Here is a 16269-nt window from a genome sequence, read left to right as displayed (position 1 = left end):
CCCCTTCTAATAAAACCTTAAAAAAAAAAGAAAGATGAAAATACGTTTTGTTGTGTGACTATTTTGCTCTTAGAGGTATTTTTGTAATTACTAAATATTAGAAGTAGTGTTAGAGTAATATTTTAGAGAAGACAATATGACATCATATATTTTTATTTATTATATCAATTTTAATTCAAATCTAAATTTCATAACATCATTCATTTCAAATTAAAAATATTCATATTAATTAATAAATTTTAAATGAGCATAGCCTATCGCCCGTACCAATTTTCTCTTATAGAACCTCTATATAAAATTATACCTTTTAATAGTTATAAAATTATATTTTTATATATTAATAAAATTAGTTACTAGATTATAAATTTCAAATTCAGAATTTATCTTAACTATTATAAATTATTATATATTTTTAATATTAAAAGAATTTTCTATTTTTCAAATTAAGTTTTAAGTCCGAGGAGGCTACGGTTGCGATAGCAGTGAGAAAAACGAAAAAGAATATTTCATTAATAAATGAATTAATTACTAAATTATGTTGAAATCATGATTTACTAGTTATAAATAAAAAATAGAGGATAATGAATCTAAATTATGTTGAAATCATGATTTACTAGTTATAAATAAAAAATAGAGGATAATGAAAAAAAATTAATATGACAATTTTGTAAATTTTAAAATTTATTAACTAATAATTAATATGAAATTTTTAATTTGAAACTTTTGAAAGATTAAAAAGTGCAATTTTATGAAATTTAGTTTCAAATTAAAATTTTGTATTAAAAATTAAGATAGATATATTACATCCTGTCTTGTATAATTTCATACCAATAAATGTGGCACATTTATATATGTAGATATTTTTTTAAAAATAAGATAAAGTAAAATATTTATATAAACTGTATTATTCATAGTAAAAAGAACCATATTAAGACATTAAGTTGATATAAATATTTTTAGATAAAAAAATATCGACGAACAAAGATAATAAATACTATTGAAGAAATCAAAAAATACATGAGGAAAAAATAATAACTACAAAAGATAGTTACGTAAAACAATAATAAATAGATAAATTAAAAATAATTATTTAATTTAGAATTTTAAAAATAAATAGCAGATCAAAATAAAGCGACACAATAAAAGAGTGTTCCCACTTAACATTCATTGAGAGAATGTAACTACCCGAACACTATTCGTCCGACTCATTGAACTTTACGGAGGTGCAGCTACCTCATGACAATTATCGCTTCAGTACGATATTTTACGTTATCAAATAAATTAAATACATATTAATTATACTCGGTGTTTCTTTTTCACTGAATATATAAATAACTAACGCATACTTCTTAATTTAGAAAATTAAATATGTGTCGATTAAAGAAAATTGTATGTTTGCTAACATTTATAACTTTCGACCTAATAGTAGGAACTTGGATAGAGATGACGAGTAGAGTGGGTAGACGGGAGCCCTGTGTAGAGTTCAAGTCAATTTATATCCGGTCTATGGATGGGGACAAGTTTTAATTTTTTCAACCCAACTGGGTTTTGGTCGGGTATCAAGTTTTCTTCGAAACTCGTCATGAACCAGATTTGGATAATATACTTTCTTATAAATTAATGAACGTCTAACATATATTTTTTTATAATGGATTTGGTATTTGTTAGACGACTATTAATTCTATAAGGTATTTATAATTTTTTAAATAATAAAAGGGTAATTATCATTTTAATAAATTTAAAGAAGCTGGTCGCAATCTACCTGATAATAATTGTTATTAATGCCACGAGGATAAGTCCAAAACATGTACTTGATTTAATTTAATATTTGTAATAATAATAGTCATCAATTCATTGCTTGAAATGTTAGGAAGTCTAAGATTACAATGCACCTATAATTAGAAAAATATCCCTACAAAGTCAAAAACCCGAATGTAATACACTTGTTCAAAAAGTTTTTGAGTTGGAAGAAATTTTATTTAGTTTGAGTTTGATGATTGATTTAAAAATATTAATTTATTATGTATCGAATATTATAATCATGATATATTAATTGATTTAAAAATATTAATATTTTTTTATAAAAAAATTGAAAATAAAATATCCAACCTTAGCCGTAGGGCAAAGTAGTGAAATTACAAAAAAGTATATGTGATAACGGAAATTAATATTCAATACTATATACCAAAGATTTTTTAAAGTTAAATTGGATAAAATAGATATTTTTTCATTTAAGAGATAGTTAAATTCAAAGTAAAAAATTATATTTTTGGTCCTATTATTATAAGATATTAGTACGTTTGGTCATGTAACTTACTTCATTTATATATTTAGTCTTTTTTTTGTTGACGTATTTAGTTATGGACATCTCACATTCAATCTCTTTTTGGCAAATTTAGTTTTGTGTTTACAATTTTGGTCCTCTTTACACTGGAGCAGATTTCTTTTTTATCATGTAACTATAGGTCGTTATCACAAAATTATCAATACAAGATTAAATTTGTCCCCCCCTCCCCCTCCCCCTCCCCCTCCCCCCCTCACAAAAAAAAAGACCAAATGTGATATATTATTGACTAAATTAATTTAAAAAATAAATAAATGTAATAGAGTAAATTACAGGACTAAAAACGCTAATAATTTGTAGATATAGAACCAAAAATATAATTTTGCCTAAATTCAAATATGAAGTTTTTTTTTTTTTTTTTTATGGGTCTAAAGCGTATTGTCTAGCCCAAAACAGTTGGGACATTGTTTAGGCTACTTGGCCATCACTCTATGACACTTATTACTTAACAATCAACTTATAATTGATTACAAGCAACCTCACCAATCCACTCATAAATTAATAATAATCTTGAAAATGAGGGGATGATGTTATTGTTTTTATTTTTTTATTAGTATAATAAAACATGGATTTTTTCAACGTACTGACATGGGGAGGAAATTTCAGCTCGGACCTGACTCGATCAAATCTGAACTAATCATATGTCAATTATAATATATTTGCTGTGTGATTGGTGTACAGTTCAATTTAGAAATTCCCGTGATTGATTTGGTTTGATAAGAATTTAATTCGGGCAAAAAAATTCCGTCTTCTCACTTAAGTGATATTTAAATTTGAAGTATTGATTTCACACCATCACGTTTCGGTCACTATTGTTAAGGTCAACAGAGTAAAATCATACAAAAATTTTAATTTTTAATTATCATCTAAAAAATTTCATACTTATTTAAGTTGGATATTTGGATTTGAAAAGGAGGGAGGACTATTAATTATTTCATTTTTCTAATATTATCCAAAGATTAAATTATTACAAAATTTATAGAATGATGAACAGAGCCGCAACACTTGAGTAACATATAGACCAAAGTCTCATTTTTGCCCATGAAGGTAGATTTTCAAGATGGCGAATTTCTGATCAAAACGGGTAATACTAAAAGTACTGATTGAGAAGGTCAACTGCACTCCACATCAACAACATATGATGAGGATGAATAAGTGAATTACCATATCGCGATAAATATTAATTTTCAGGGTGAATTATAAAAAGTTCATAAGAGGTTTGCTATAATTATAAATATATTATTTGAAAATTTTTCAATACCTTAACGTCCATCCAACAACTAGTCTAATCTGTTAGTTTCTATTATATTTTTTTTTATTTTTGTGATTAACTGACCAAAATGCCTTATAATTTATAATCTTATTTATTTTTATTTTCTTTAATTTTTATAAAAAAGATGTGCAATTTTTTTAAAAAATTCATCCACTTTGTCTTTTTTATATTTTTTAAATAAAAATATAATACAAATAAAATTAATAATTTTAGATCTTTATTTAATAATTACATAATTTTAATCAAATATAAAAAAAATACTGATAATCTTCCAAATATTAAAAAGATATGCGTAACGAGGAAGCTTTACTCGAACTTTATATTTTACTAGGTGTTTTTGAGACAGCTCCAATTTCTCATTTCCAAGATCTGGGTCGGACCCGGGCCGGGCACGAGGTTGAAGGCCGCAATTCCGAAATTGTCCTATAATTCAGGTCAGGGTAGGTTTTCTCGGGTAATAAGACGGCAGTCGCGACGTGGCGGACACCGGTTTGCCCCACGACTCAACATCAAAATCAAATAATATAATTCCACCACTTGTTATTTTTTAAACCAACAATGTTTTCTCTCTACTACAAAAACCTTTGGCCACCCCACCACTCAACAACCCGTATGCACTTTTCACACCACCACCATCTCCTCCACCGCCATGGACGGCGGCGACAAGTCCGCTGCCGGCTTGTACCGGTTACTGTTGGATCGGTTCCAGAGTCTGGAGGCCAGCCACCAGAAACTCCAGGAACAGTTTCAAGTTCTCTTGCAAGAGAAGACTAGCAATGTTAGCACCAAGACTTTTCAAGAAAAGGATGTGACCTCAGATTCCGGAGACATGTCGTCATTCCCCGGATGGGATTCCGTTCCCGGAACGTTCTATGGCGGGCACCCGTATAGGAAGGTGCTGGAGCACATGGGGCATGCAGTTCACGTCTGTAGAGCTGGTTCCGGGGAGATCATTTATTGGTTATTGTTCTTTTTTAAAAAATCTCAGTAAATTAGTTTAATCAATGATTTCTTGAAAATTACTCTCCGTCGAGTTACTCATTCTTTGATTTGTTTAAGAAGGTGGAGTTGCTGCAACTATGTTTCGATATGTTTTATTTGGATGAGGGGCCAAATTACAGATACAATGGCCTTTTCTGTCTTTCTCAGTAGGTTCAAATTTCAAGAAATTGATATCGACTATATCTAGTGTGGAGAAGTGTATATGAGAAGAAAGATTGAATCTTGTTGCTGCAGATCTCTTGGGCCATTGATTTTGATGATGAGTATCATTGTCATTGATCTTGTTTCTGCAAATCCATGGATTTTTTTATGTGAAGTATCAGGGCAATGACTTTTTTAGCTTGACTTTGTGTTTGTTTCTTGTTTGGCTGTCTCTTTTACGATGTTGAAGAGAGATGAGGATTAAGAGCCACAATAATTGATGGACGAAAAGTTCTGGCTTTATTTTATGTACTTTACTTAAGCCACGTCTCTTGAGAGTAGAGAGCCACAGGTTGACTTATGGTAAAGGTGGTTTTACTCATTCAGTAGCAAGTATGTCTCCTCATGATAGAGTAATTATGGATGTTAGATATTGTGAGGATCTCTAGCTCAGCTCTAGTTTAGCAGGACGGTGGAATCCAAGAAAGGATATGTCCCTATCAGTATTGTGACGGTCATGTCTTCTATGTATTCTGAGATGGTTTAGACGCTGAAAGTCTAGGGCCATAACGATTGATTGAGTGCGAAGGGATTTTCTACATTGATCAATAAAGTAAACACGTTTTGAGTATGGAGCATTAGATGTCTATTCAAGGATAGGAACTGATGCCCAATACCATGCCCTAAACTAAAGCCGGGAGACGGTTGATAGTAGGATTGCTAAAAGCCCTTTGAGATTAGAGGAATTCTTGCTCAAAATTTTCTTGAAACTTCTGTTATTCTTCTAGCATCGACATAAGTTTGGACGAGAAAATCTTATGTAGACAACTCATCCGCCAAAAATGAATTTTACGCAGGAGTGTAAATATGAAATTGCACCATTCAAGATGCTTGGCCTTTGCCAAATTTTTTGCTTATGCTTTTAAATTCTTTTTCAAAGTCTAATCGCACTCCTACCCCCTATCACTGTGGTGAGTGGTGGGAAATTAGTTAATCAATAATACAGGTTCAAGAATTTCAGGTGAATGCTACTTAACAGTTATATTAGAAATTTGCTTCTGTGATATTGTACATGAGGTATCTTACTAAAATACATAATAATGTAAGATCCAGGTATATTCGGTGGCTGATTGCTGTGTTTGCTTAACCCTCTAATCGAACCAAGATCTTAAAGTCTAACTTGACCGTGTAGCATGAGAATTCTTAGAGTTTATTCTCCATTCTCAGTGAAGATCCACCACATGATACAACTAATGCTCAATTGTCTGACATCTTGTATAATAAGCCATGGTGGTGCCTTGCCAAAGCTAATAGTTACTTGGGATTTCCAATTTTGGATTAGATCGTTGCCCAGTTTCCAAATTCCTTAATCTGATATACATGTAAAAGTTAAAATCTGCAAGACACAGTACCTTCTCATCGGTATTTGTGGACCTTTCCGTGTTTCAAAACTTTACATTAGGCTCTCAGTCAAGGATAAGGGTTGTGCTTGTCAGAATATTGTAGAACTACTTATGTAATGAGTTCCCTATTCTTGAAATGAATGTAACTTTTCTTGTTGAGAAGTCTGTAGCCCTATCTACCATAATAAGTTTTGTAAGTTAAGTTTGATGAATGCTCCGTGTAGATATTGAATTGCTAATTCTAATTAGCCAATGTGTTAGTTGGACCTCTGTGGGCTAATAATTATGAGGCAGCAGCTCTTGTCTGAGATTATAAGCATTTATGTTCCACCATATGGCACATCATAATGGATATATCTAATGTTGCAGGAACTGTGCAGCTGAAAAGCTTTTCGGATATAAAGAATATGATGTGATTGGACAGAGAGTTGTTGAACTTCTCTTTGATGAAGAACATTATCGTTTGGCTCGGGCACTGTTAGAAAGGTTGAGCGCTGGGGAGTCTTGGTCAGGTCAGCTCCCTCTCAGGAAGAGGTCCGGCCAAAATTTCATGGCAATGGTTACCAAGAGCCCGTTATACGAGGATAGCGAGCTCGTTGGCATTGTCACTGTGTCTAGTGATGCAGCTGTATTTAATTACTCAAATTGGGGAAATATGCGAGCACATGAAGATCATGCTAATGGACATTCATTCCGTAGAATAAATTTGAAGAAGATCCAGTGGCATCCACAACCACAGATTGCAGCCGTGCCCCAGCTCGCATCTTCTGTTTCCAATTTGGTGCTTATCATTGTGTCCTATGTCTCTTTCTAGCTCATGATTTTTAGTCTCCGTTTGGAGAGACATTACACTTTTCTACTAATTGATCAGGCTTCAAAATTTTTGCGGAAACGTGGGGATATTTCCTGTAATACATGTAGATCTACAACAGAGGGTGAGCAAGCTGAAGTAGAAAGTCAAGATGCACGAGCAGATAGACCGCCAAGGGCCCCTGTAAGTTTCGGTTATAATGGTGAATTTGATTGAATTAAGTGTAAGTGAAATGAATAAAAAACTATAATTGTTGCAGACTGCAAAGCCTGGTTTCAGTTTGTCCATAGGGAAGAGCAAAGCGGAATCGATGAGCTCGGAGAGCCAAGAATCAACATTTGAACTTGCTCAGGCTCCGAAATTTGTATTGTTCCATTTTCTGTTTCTCCTTATGCATTTTGCATATTATCCAAATCATCTATTTGCTAATTAGAATCCAAATTTATTTGGATGGATATTGGCTCGAAAGGTCCATCACCATCTTCTCTGGAACCTTTTGAACATGGGAAAATGGCATGACATGATGATATCTGAGATCTGAACATTTCCACTCTTCTTGATCTTGGTTTTCTGATGGATTTTCTGAAATATAGTGTATTCAATTTGGTTTTTATTGCATCTGAAACTGCAGGCCATAAAGCTCTTTTCAAAATTGCAAATAGGAGCGATCAGCAATGTAGAGAAAGCCGTGGATGAGAATATTCAACAAAATGGATCTGAAGATAATTCAAGGAGAAAGGAGGCAGCAAATGGAGCATGCTGCCGGAGAGATTCAATAGAGAGCACTTCTCCTATTTGTAATCTCGACGCTAACAATTATCATGCAGAGGATGATCTGGCAGGAACTCCCCATGCTTTAGAAAGAAAACAACGAGACACACATTTGAACCCCTCTGTTACTAATGATCAGTTGCTAAGATCAAGTGATGAAAAAGAGTCTGTGGCTAACGTGCCAAATATAAAACCATTGGATTCAGAAGATGCGTCTCCTAGACAGTCGGATTGTCATAAAATTCCAACTTCAGGTGAGAGTTTTGGCAGTGGACACGGAAGCTCCTCAAGCAGAGGTGAAAATGATTCGCACATGGTTGTGGATATTGAGATTCGTTGGGAAGATCTCCAATTGAGGGAGCAAGTTGGGCAAGGTAAAGTTGAAGTAGCTTGTACGTAGAATCTGTATGCACATTTCAAAGTCGGGACGCATTCCCACGTGAGGGCCAAATAGAAGTACGAGTTCTTGATTAGTAGAGGATACATAGTTATTTTTCCATGTATCCAGTCTGCATTATTAAATACAGCAACATGTTTTACTGATATTTTAGATCTTCATTCACCTTGATGTACCATTTTCACCTTTTAGGTTCATTTGCAGTTGTGTATCGTGGAGTCTGGAATGGATCGGTACGTTGCCAAATTCAGAAGTTTTTTAAACTACTCTGAAGAGCAATGGAAATCTATATCACCTATGATCAATCCTCTCTTTTCTTCATAATTTTTAGGATGTCGCAGTTAAGGTATATTCTGGAAGTCAGTACAGCGAGCAGACTTTGCTCGACTATAAAAAAGAGGTAGATTGACACACTATACAGCATAGTGATTGTTTTCAGTTACTCCACCACATCCTAACTCAAAAATTCAACATACGGGTCAGATCGATATCATGAGAAGACTGAGACATCCAAATGTATTGCTGTTCATGGGAGCAGTGTGCACTGAGGAAAAACTTGCCATGGTCACAGAGTACTTGACCAGGTAAGTCAAGCAAATTCTCTACCTTATTTTCTTGTATCTTGGTTTATAAAGCATCCATTCACAAAAATGTTATGTCGATATGATCAGGGGAAGTCTCTTCAAAACTCTTCATAGGAACAACCAGTCGTTGGATGTCAAACGACGTCTGAAGATGGCTCTTGATGTGGTATGTTTCTGCTGAGTTAATCATTTTCCTTTACGCAACATATCTGGAAATGCCGATCACCGCATGCTAGTTGTTCACCCTCTTTCTCGGTTGGCAGGCCAGAGGCATGAACTATTTGCACCACAGAAATCCTCCAATAGTACATAGAGACCTGAAATCTTCAAACCTTCTCGTCGATAAAAGCTGGACCGTGAAGGTACCCTCGCCAGATACAGAACTAATTAGTAGCATCATATTATTGGCTGCACTGAAAAATTTGGGAAATTCCAGTTACATTTCCTCTTTTCAGGTTGGAGACTTTGGCTTATCAAAGTTGAAGGATTCAACTTTCTTAACGGCAAGATCTGGAAGAGGCACAGTTAAGACCTTCACTTAAGTGCTTCTCATCTATCTCGATTCATTCATAAATATGATGTGTTTCTCTAAGTTTTGTACCGTGATTTGATTTTTTTTCTCTGTTGGATCACTACAGCCTCAGTGGATGGCACCTGAAGTCCTTCGCAATGAACCTTCAACAGAAAAGTAATCCTCCATCACTGATTTTCCATGGTTTCGCCTATCCTCGATATTCTTCCGAAACCAATCATTCATAATTTTATTTTAAGTTTACTTTCTGAAAAATTAACATGAATTGAAGGGCTATTTATTTTCTTGAGTTGAATATGTGCTCGATTCTAACCAGGTCAGATGTCTTCAGTTACGGTGTGATACTGTGGGAACTAATGACTGTACGCATTCCTTGGAGCAACCTTAACTCCTTGCAGGTAACTTTCGTCCATCGAATCTTGAGTTGTTTTGCTCTTATCATAGTTGGCGTATTCTTCTAACCCTCAATCTTGCATGACACCCTTAAACATGTTTGCAAAGGTTGTTGGAATCGTCGGCTTCATGGACCGCAGATTAGACATTCCAGACAACATGGATCACCAAATTTCTTCCATCATCTCCGACTGCTGGCAAAGGTAATGTATCAACCGACTCTAATGAGGTTTGTCATATCTATCGATCAATAATTTAGTCGAAATCAACTGTTGATCGTAACTAAACGATACTCGCTAGCAGCAACCCTGAGGACCGCCCGTCATTTGAAGACATCATCCGTAGAATGACAGACTTAGTCCACACAAGTTCTGGAGCAACAGCCAGGACGGCTTCCACGCCTTAAAATGTTCGTTCTGACAGCCTCGATGACTTATAGGATAGAACCTTACCGCCTTTTGTTTCACTAGTGACCTTTTCTTACAACCCTTTTGGTAAGTAAACTAGCATAGTTTGCATCACTCTGTCAGAAAATCGAGTGAAACTGAGGTTTGTTTCCCGAGTTTTTCATGCATCAGTTTTGGTTCTTGGGCTGATATGGGATTGTACATTCTCTTCATTGTTTTACTTCAACTAAAAAATCATATGAAAACATGTTATTTTTTATTTAAATGAAATAGAATGATGTTATGGTAAGAACTAAGAAGGAATTGAGCCCACAGTCAAGTTGAAGAAGAGATTTCCAGGTTGAATATAAAGCTAATATTAACATCGAGCCGCAAAGAAAAGACTTAATTACCCCAACATCCACTCATCTACTACGATTTTTTACAAACCATGCTTCTTTTTTGCATAATTACTCGTACATTCAAAAGAAACGTCAGTATTATTACCCTGACATCATAAATTGTATCTTTTTTCAATCATACATCTTATTACTGTTGAGGAGTTATTAATAGTTTGCATGTGATTTTGTTGATCTCATTTCAAGAGGTTCGATTGGGCTATCGCGGCTCTTTTTAACGTTGTTGGGCCTTTTGGGTAACTATATTTACATCTTTGGGATTGTTTTATATTCTTATTTATACAAATTTTATAGGGGGTCATTATAATTTACCCACAAAATGCTTGCACGAAATTTGATATTTAACTCATATTAATTTATTATAAATTAAATAATTTTTTTTTTATAAATTACTCTTATATCTTCACACGATAATGCATGTGAAAACGTATGTCGTCACTCTTATAAAGATCATTCGACTACAATTGAATTTATTTGATCTGTAATAAGTAATAAGTTAACATGGGTATATATATGAATATCCATTAAATTTTTTTATTAAGATCAAAAAATTTATTAAATTATTACTAATAAAGATATCTATTTATTAGATAAAATAAATATTAAAAATACTTTAATATTAGAGGTTATTATTCAAACGGTTTCAAATTTATATATAATTACACTTAAATTTCAAGAAAACGCGAGTTATAAATATGGAGTGAGGGGGCAAGTGCAAATGGGAAAGGGGAAATGTGGGATAAATGCATTTTTTGGTCCTTAAATATAGTTATTAGTGCAATTTTGGTCCTCAAATTTTAATTTTCTTTTGGCACTTTTGGTCCTTTTATTAATTTTTTCGTTAAATTGAACAAAAATTTTATTTAAAATGTATTTTTCTCTCATTTTGTAGTATTTTTCAAATTGTAATTCAATGCATCTATCTTTTTTATTTTTCTTCAAATTTTAAAAGTGAATAAATAAAAAAAACTAAATTTAAGCAATAAATCTTTTAAAATTTATTGAAAATTTTTTTATTATTGACATTTTTTTGTTAAGATTATTTAGAATATTTTGCTTAAATTTATTTATTAATTTTTTGTTTATTCTCTTTTGAAATTTAAAAAAATAGAAAAAATGAGTGTATTATATTACAATTTCAAAAACACCACAAAAAATGAGAGAAAAACAGCAATGTTTTTCACTTTAAATGGAATTTTCATTAAGTTTAACGGGGAATGTTCAGAAGTGCAAAAAAAAATTTAAAGCTTTGAGAATAAGATTACAATTTTAAGAGAATTAAAATCGTGTTATTGACTATATTTGATGACAAGAAATACGTTTTCCCCGGGAAATGTTGTACATGTGATTGTGAAGATGATGAATAGGGTTATGGCTATGGAAGTGGGAGCAGAGCAGCAGCAGACACCAAATCCATACCATGTGATTTTCGATCTACCAAAAGTGGTAATAAGAAGCGCACAACTCCCCAATATTAACCTTCCCTTTTTACCCTGCTCTTCCTGTATGGTCTTATCGCCTCTGACGTCAAATTCCCCCACCCACTCTGCTTCCGGCACGTTACGTCCTGTGGGGGCCCACACCCTACCACCAACCGCTGATTGGGACTCTCTGGGACTAGGGTGCATCATTTCACGCTTCACGTGATCCATCTCTCCTTTTTTACCCTTCCCCTTTTCACCACTTAAATAATTTATATTAATTTCATGTAATTAATAGGTGTGTGAGATATTTCTTAGGACGATCAAATGTGTTTGGAATATTTTTTTTTTAAATTAAAACAATATTTTTATAAAAAAATATTATTTTAACTTGATCGAAAGTACGTCTCACGACTAAACATCGACCTGTTTCAAATCACATAAGTTAGAAAAAATTACATTCCCTTTATTCGATATTCAGTATAATTGTATGCAGATTTTCTTATGATTTGAAAAATTAAATGTATTGTTCTTGAAATTTGTTTTCATCTAACAAATAAGTTTTTAAATTAGTCATAATTTATCGAATGTGCTTGTATTTAAAAAAAAAATGGGATAAAAATTCTTATGTATTCTGATTTGACTTATTACTGATTTATTACAGGTCAAATAATTTTTTTTATGAACCAAATCACCTTTATTCATCTTCACATGTTAATACATATGAAGAGGTATATCTTTACCTAATGGAGTTTAGTTAGAAAATTTTGTTTGATCTTTTTAATTTTAAGTAACGAATAAAATTATTTTTTAAATGAATGCAAACCTCAAGAATACTATTTGTAATTTTGCAAATCGCAAAAGGTTTACGTGTAATTATTACTCCAAATATCAAAAAAGGGAAGTGTGATTATCCCTGTAATTTAAGATTCAATAAACTATAATATACTTTCTTAAAATTAGCATAATTCGAAATATCCCCTATCTGTTAGAACAAAAATACAAATACCTTCTAAAATGAACAAACGAATAATAAATTCTTCTTCATGACATGCTACTATAGAAAATATTTATTGAATACTTTTTAATTCTACAGAATATGTTAAAAAAAATTAAATAAAAATAAAATTAATAATTATAATAAATTTCAAAAAAATATTTATAATTTATCCTTTAAAATAATAATAGAAGGTATAAAACTATTGAGCATTCTTAAAGTTTTGGTAATTAATTTATAATTTATCCTTTAAAATAATAATAGAAGGTATAAAACTATTGATCGTTCTTAAAGTTTAGCATTGGTAATTATACCTAAATTCTATGTGTTTTGGAAGGTTACATCTAACATCCCTGAGATTTGCTTCTATCTAACAAATTCGTTAGTAAAAAGTTCACTGCACTTGCTGATATTAACAAAAAAAAGTTAAATAAAAATTTATATTTACCTCAATTGACTTATTGCAAATCAAATATTTTTTTACTAGAGTAGCCTAATAATGATGAAGTATATCTTCACATGCGCGTAAAGACGTGTGATAGTTATTTGATCATAAAAAAATTATCTGATCTATAATAAATCAATAATAAGTCAATTATGATATAAATATAGTTTTTTTTAATGTTTTTATTAATATTCGCATATCTAATAAATTTTGACTAATTGCGTGGCCTATAAATAATAAAAATTATGTATAATTACTCCAAATTTCAATACGCACAAATATAATTATCCCAAAAATTTAGCATTGGCGGGGCCAAGTGAGTCGGCGCCGAATTATCGGACTCCGCCTAACGCTATGTTCCCATTGGTTTCATCCATTATTCCTTTCCAAGTTCAACAACCAAATTTGTTCAATCTGCCCCCTTTCATAATAGCTTTTTCGTCTTTGTCTTTTTTTTAATAATAAAACCATTGATTTAGAATTTTTTATTTATTAAATTTATATAAATATAAACTTTTAAAAAAAATAAATATAATAAATTATATGGTTCATTACACTTAAATCCACTCTGCAAAATTATATTTTTCTCTAAAAATATTTTAAAATTACACTTATACCCAATCTAAAAATTTTATGTTTAAATTAAAAATATTGATGTTAGTAAAAAAAATTACTTAAGTTTTATATTTTATTCATTATTTAATATTTTTATGTATATTTTTTTGCTTATAAAATATATAGATACGGACGAGGCTAACATCATTACTCCTCTTATAAGTAGTAATTATTATATGAGAATGTTAAACAACGGATAAAATAGAAAGTTTATGTAATTCTTTTGCTAACGTCAGTATTGCTCGTCCGAACTCCAACAAGAGAGACTCGTTTGAAAACAATGAATTTCGGAGGGGTGTAAATGTGATTTTAGAACTTCTTTTTGGGAAAAAGTGTAAATTTCCCAAAAAAAATATATCTAATAAATTTCGAAGGTATTACATTTAGTACCTCTGAATTTGTTGATATTAATAAAAAAAATTAAATAAAAATTACACGAAATGTGATTGAGGGAATGCTAAAGTATCCCTAAAATAGGTGCAGAAAAAGGAGTAGTAGTTGCATGTGGGGAGTGGTATCATAATCCTTGTAGATTCTTTTTGTCAGTTTTTATTAGCAATGAAGTACGCTTTTCTTGTTGTCTTTCTGCCTACAGATTTGATGTATCCAATCACTGTTCACCTAATTTCTTTTTAAATAATTTAGGTTATTTTTATATGATAAATATTTTTTTTGTATATTAAATTTATTATAAATATTTATCAACCATACATATTATTTTAAGAAATTATTGTCAGTTTCTATGAATTATATCCGATTGAAAATGGTGTTCCTTGACCTGACGAATGTTTCTATGGATTGTTCAGAAATTCATAATTTGATTATATTTGATTTTTTTCTATCGTTAAGTTGATATAATTGGTACTTGCGTTGATTGTTCAAAATTTGTTAGTTTCACGACTAATGAGATATATTTAAGAGAATTGAACGAGAAATTGACGAATAAATGCAAAATTTGTTGATTTGCCCGTAAATTCCGAGTTGTTGCTTACGTTTCTATGTTTGATAGAAATATTGCATGTGGTTGTGTGGAAAAAGGTTCACTCAAAACTCATAAAACATACACCAAGTGTGTGCACGTGAAGAATTATTCGATGTCACTAGAAGAATTATAATATTTAACTATGGCTAATTATCATGATTTTTAATAAATAATTGTAGCAAATAGTTATTGACCATAACCATACAATGGTTATTGACAGTAGTTTTTTCGAGGGTGGCTAAAATATTTATCATCACAAATATTTTGACCATGACTCTTAGCCGTAGAAAAACTAATATTTTTGCATCTATTTTATTTAAATATTATTAATAACAGTAATTTATTATAATATTTAATCATAAACACTATTATTATAGCTAATAGTAATTTTTTTTGGTAGTGTGTATAGAGTTTATTTTCTTATTTGCGTGTAAGATGCGTTTGGAATTGAAAATATGTATTGTAATGTTCATGGAACTAAAAAGTTCTTAGTCATCAATAGTCAAAGAGTCAAAATAGTTTGAAGGATTGTCCTAATTCTTTATTTCAATATACGAAAACGTGTGTGTTTTTATGTGTTTTTTTTTCAATTAAAAATATTTTTATTATATTTCACATCAATCATTATTTTTTTATTTTATATATTTAAAAATACACAGATGTATGTATATATTTCGATCATTAATTTGAAAAATAACAATATATATTTTTAATATGATTAGTGATTCTAAATACAACTATGAAATACTATTTAAAAATAATAATTTGATACTACTAATAAAAAAATATATATTTGTGGAAAAAATCCCGATATACTATCACCAAACACTCCCTTAACACTTTCATTCATGGTCGTGTTTTTTTTTTTAAAAATATATTTACGCACCCAACACTCGCATACATTCAAAATTCGAATACGAGAAAATCTTGGCTCAATATTAGACCCTTTTATGATTTACTGGTTTAGATTGATATCTTTTTACTAGTCGCTTTTACAATAATCGCTGTTATTTTCTCAGGCTACTAAGATGTTTCAATTTGAAAGGTAGTGATCGTAATTTTAAACGTTTTTGACGATCTAAAAATATAATCACTTTTGGGTTGTTGAAATATAACAATTGATTTTGTTTAACTTAATATGATTTTGGTAAGAATTTTCAAAATAATATGCACACATATTGTGAATGGATGAAAAATTAGTAAAATAATAAAGATAAGAACATGAAAAAAATAGGAAATATGATAATTACAATTTAGGAGAGCTCAATATTCCTCACATTACTAATTTAATATTAATTATTATAATTATTAATTAATGGTTTCGCTAATCCCAAATTTAGTACCTAATTATAA

At 31.0% G+C, this 16269-nt stretch overlaps 1 protein-coding gene across 2 annotated transcripts; it reads left to right on the top strand.

Moving 5' to 3' along the window:
* On the top strand, window positions 4120–10366 carry LOC105164139 (serine/threonine-protein kinase EDR1). 2 transcript variants are annotated; one of them, XM_020694994.1, is made up of 15 exons: window positions 4120–4577; window positions 6533–6944; window positions 7035–7157; window positions 7234–7338; window positions 7606–8119; window positions 8347–8375; window positions 8474–8542; window positions 8626–8726; window positions 8814–8892; window positions 8990–9088; window positions 9182–9250; window positions 9365–9414; window positions 9575–9656; window positions 9760–9854; window positions 9955–10366. In XM_020694994.1, the coding sequence occupies exons 1-15, from the start codon at window positions 4267–4269 to the stop codon at window positions 10055–10057; spliced, it is 2241 nt and encodes a 746-aa protein (XP_020550653.1). In that variant the 5' UTR covers window positions 4120–4266; the 3' UTR covers window positions 10058–10366. The 2 variants fall into 2 exon arrangements, with proteins under 2 accessions (XP_020550653.1, XP_011081021.1); XM_011082719.2 differs by having other exon boundaries at window positions 4128–4577; window positions 8335–8375; window positions 9955–10364.

This window comes from Sesamum indicum, linkage group LG6 (assembly GCF_000512975.1).
Source record: "Sesamum indicum cultivar Zhongzhi No. 13 linkage group LG6, S_indicum_v1.0, whole genome shotgun sequence".
Lineage (NCBI taxonomy): Eukaryota > Viridiplantae > Streptophyta > Magnoliopsida > Lamiales > Pedaliaceae > Sesamum > Sesamum indicum.
This window is presented reverse-complemented; position numbering and strand designations above follow the sequence as displayed.

Bases quoted from the DNA above. Each gene is read 5' to 3' on its own strand.
- LOC105164139 (XM_011082719.2), top strand. From the start codon at position 4,267: ATGGACGGCGGCGACAAGTCCGCTGCCGGCTTGTACCGGTTACTGTTG. The intron at 8,727-8,813 runs GTAAGTCAAGCA...CGATATGATCAG, and splicing joins GTCACAGAGTACTTGACCAG to GGGAAGTCTCTTCAAAACTC. The intron at 8,893-8,989 runs GTATGTTTCTGC...CTCGGTTGGCAG, and splicing joins TGAAGATGGCTCTTGATGTG to GCCAGAGGCATGAACTATTT.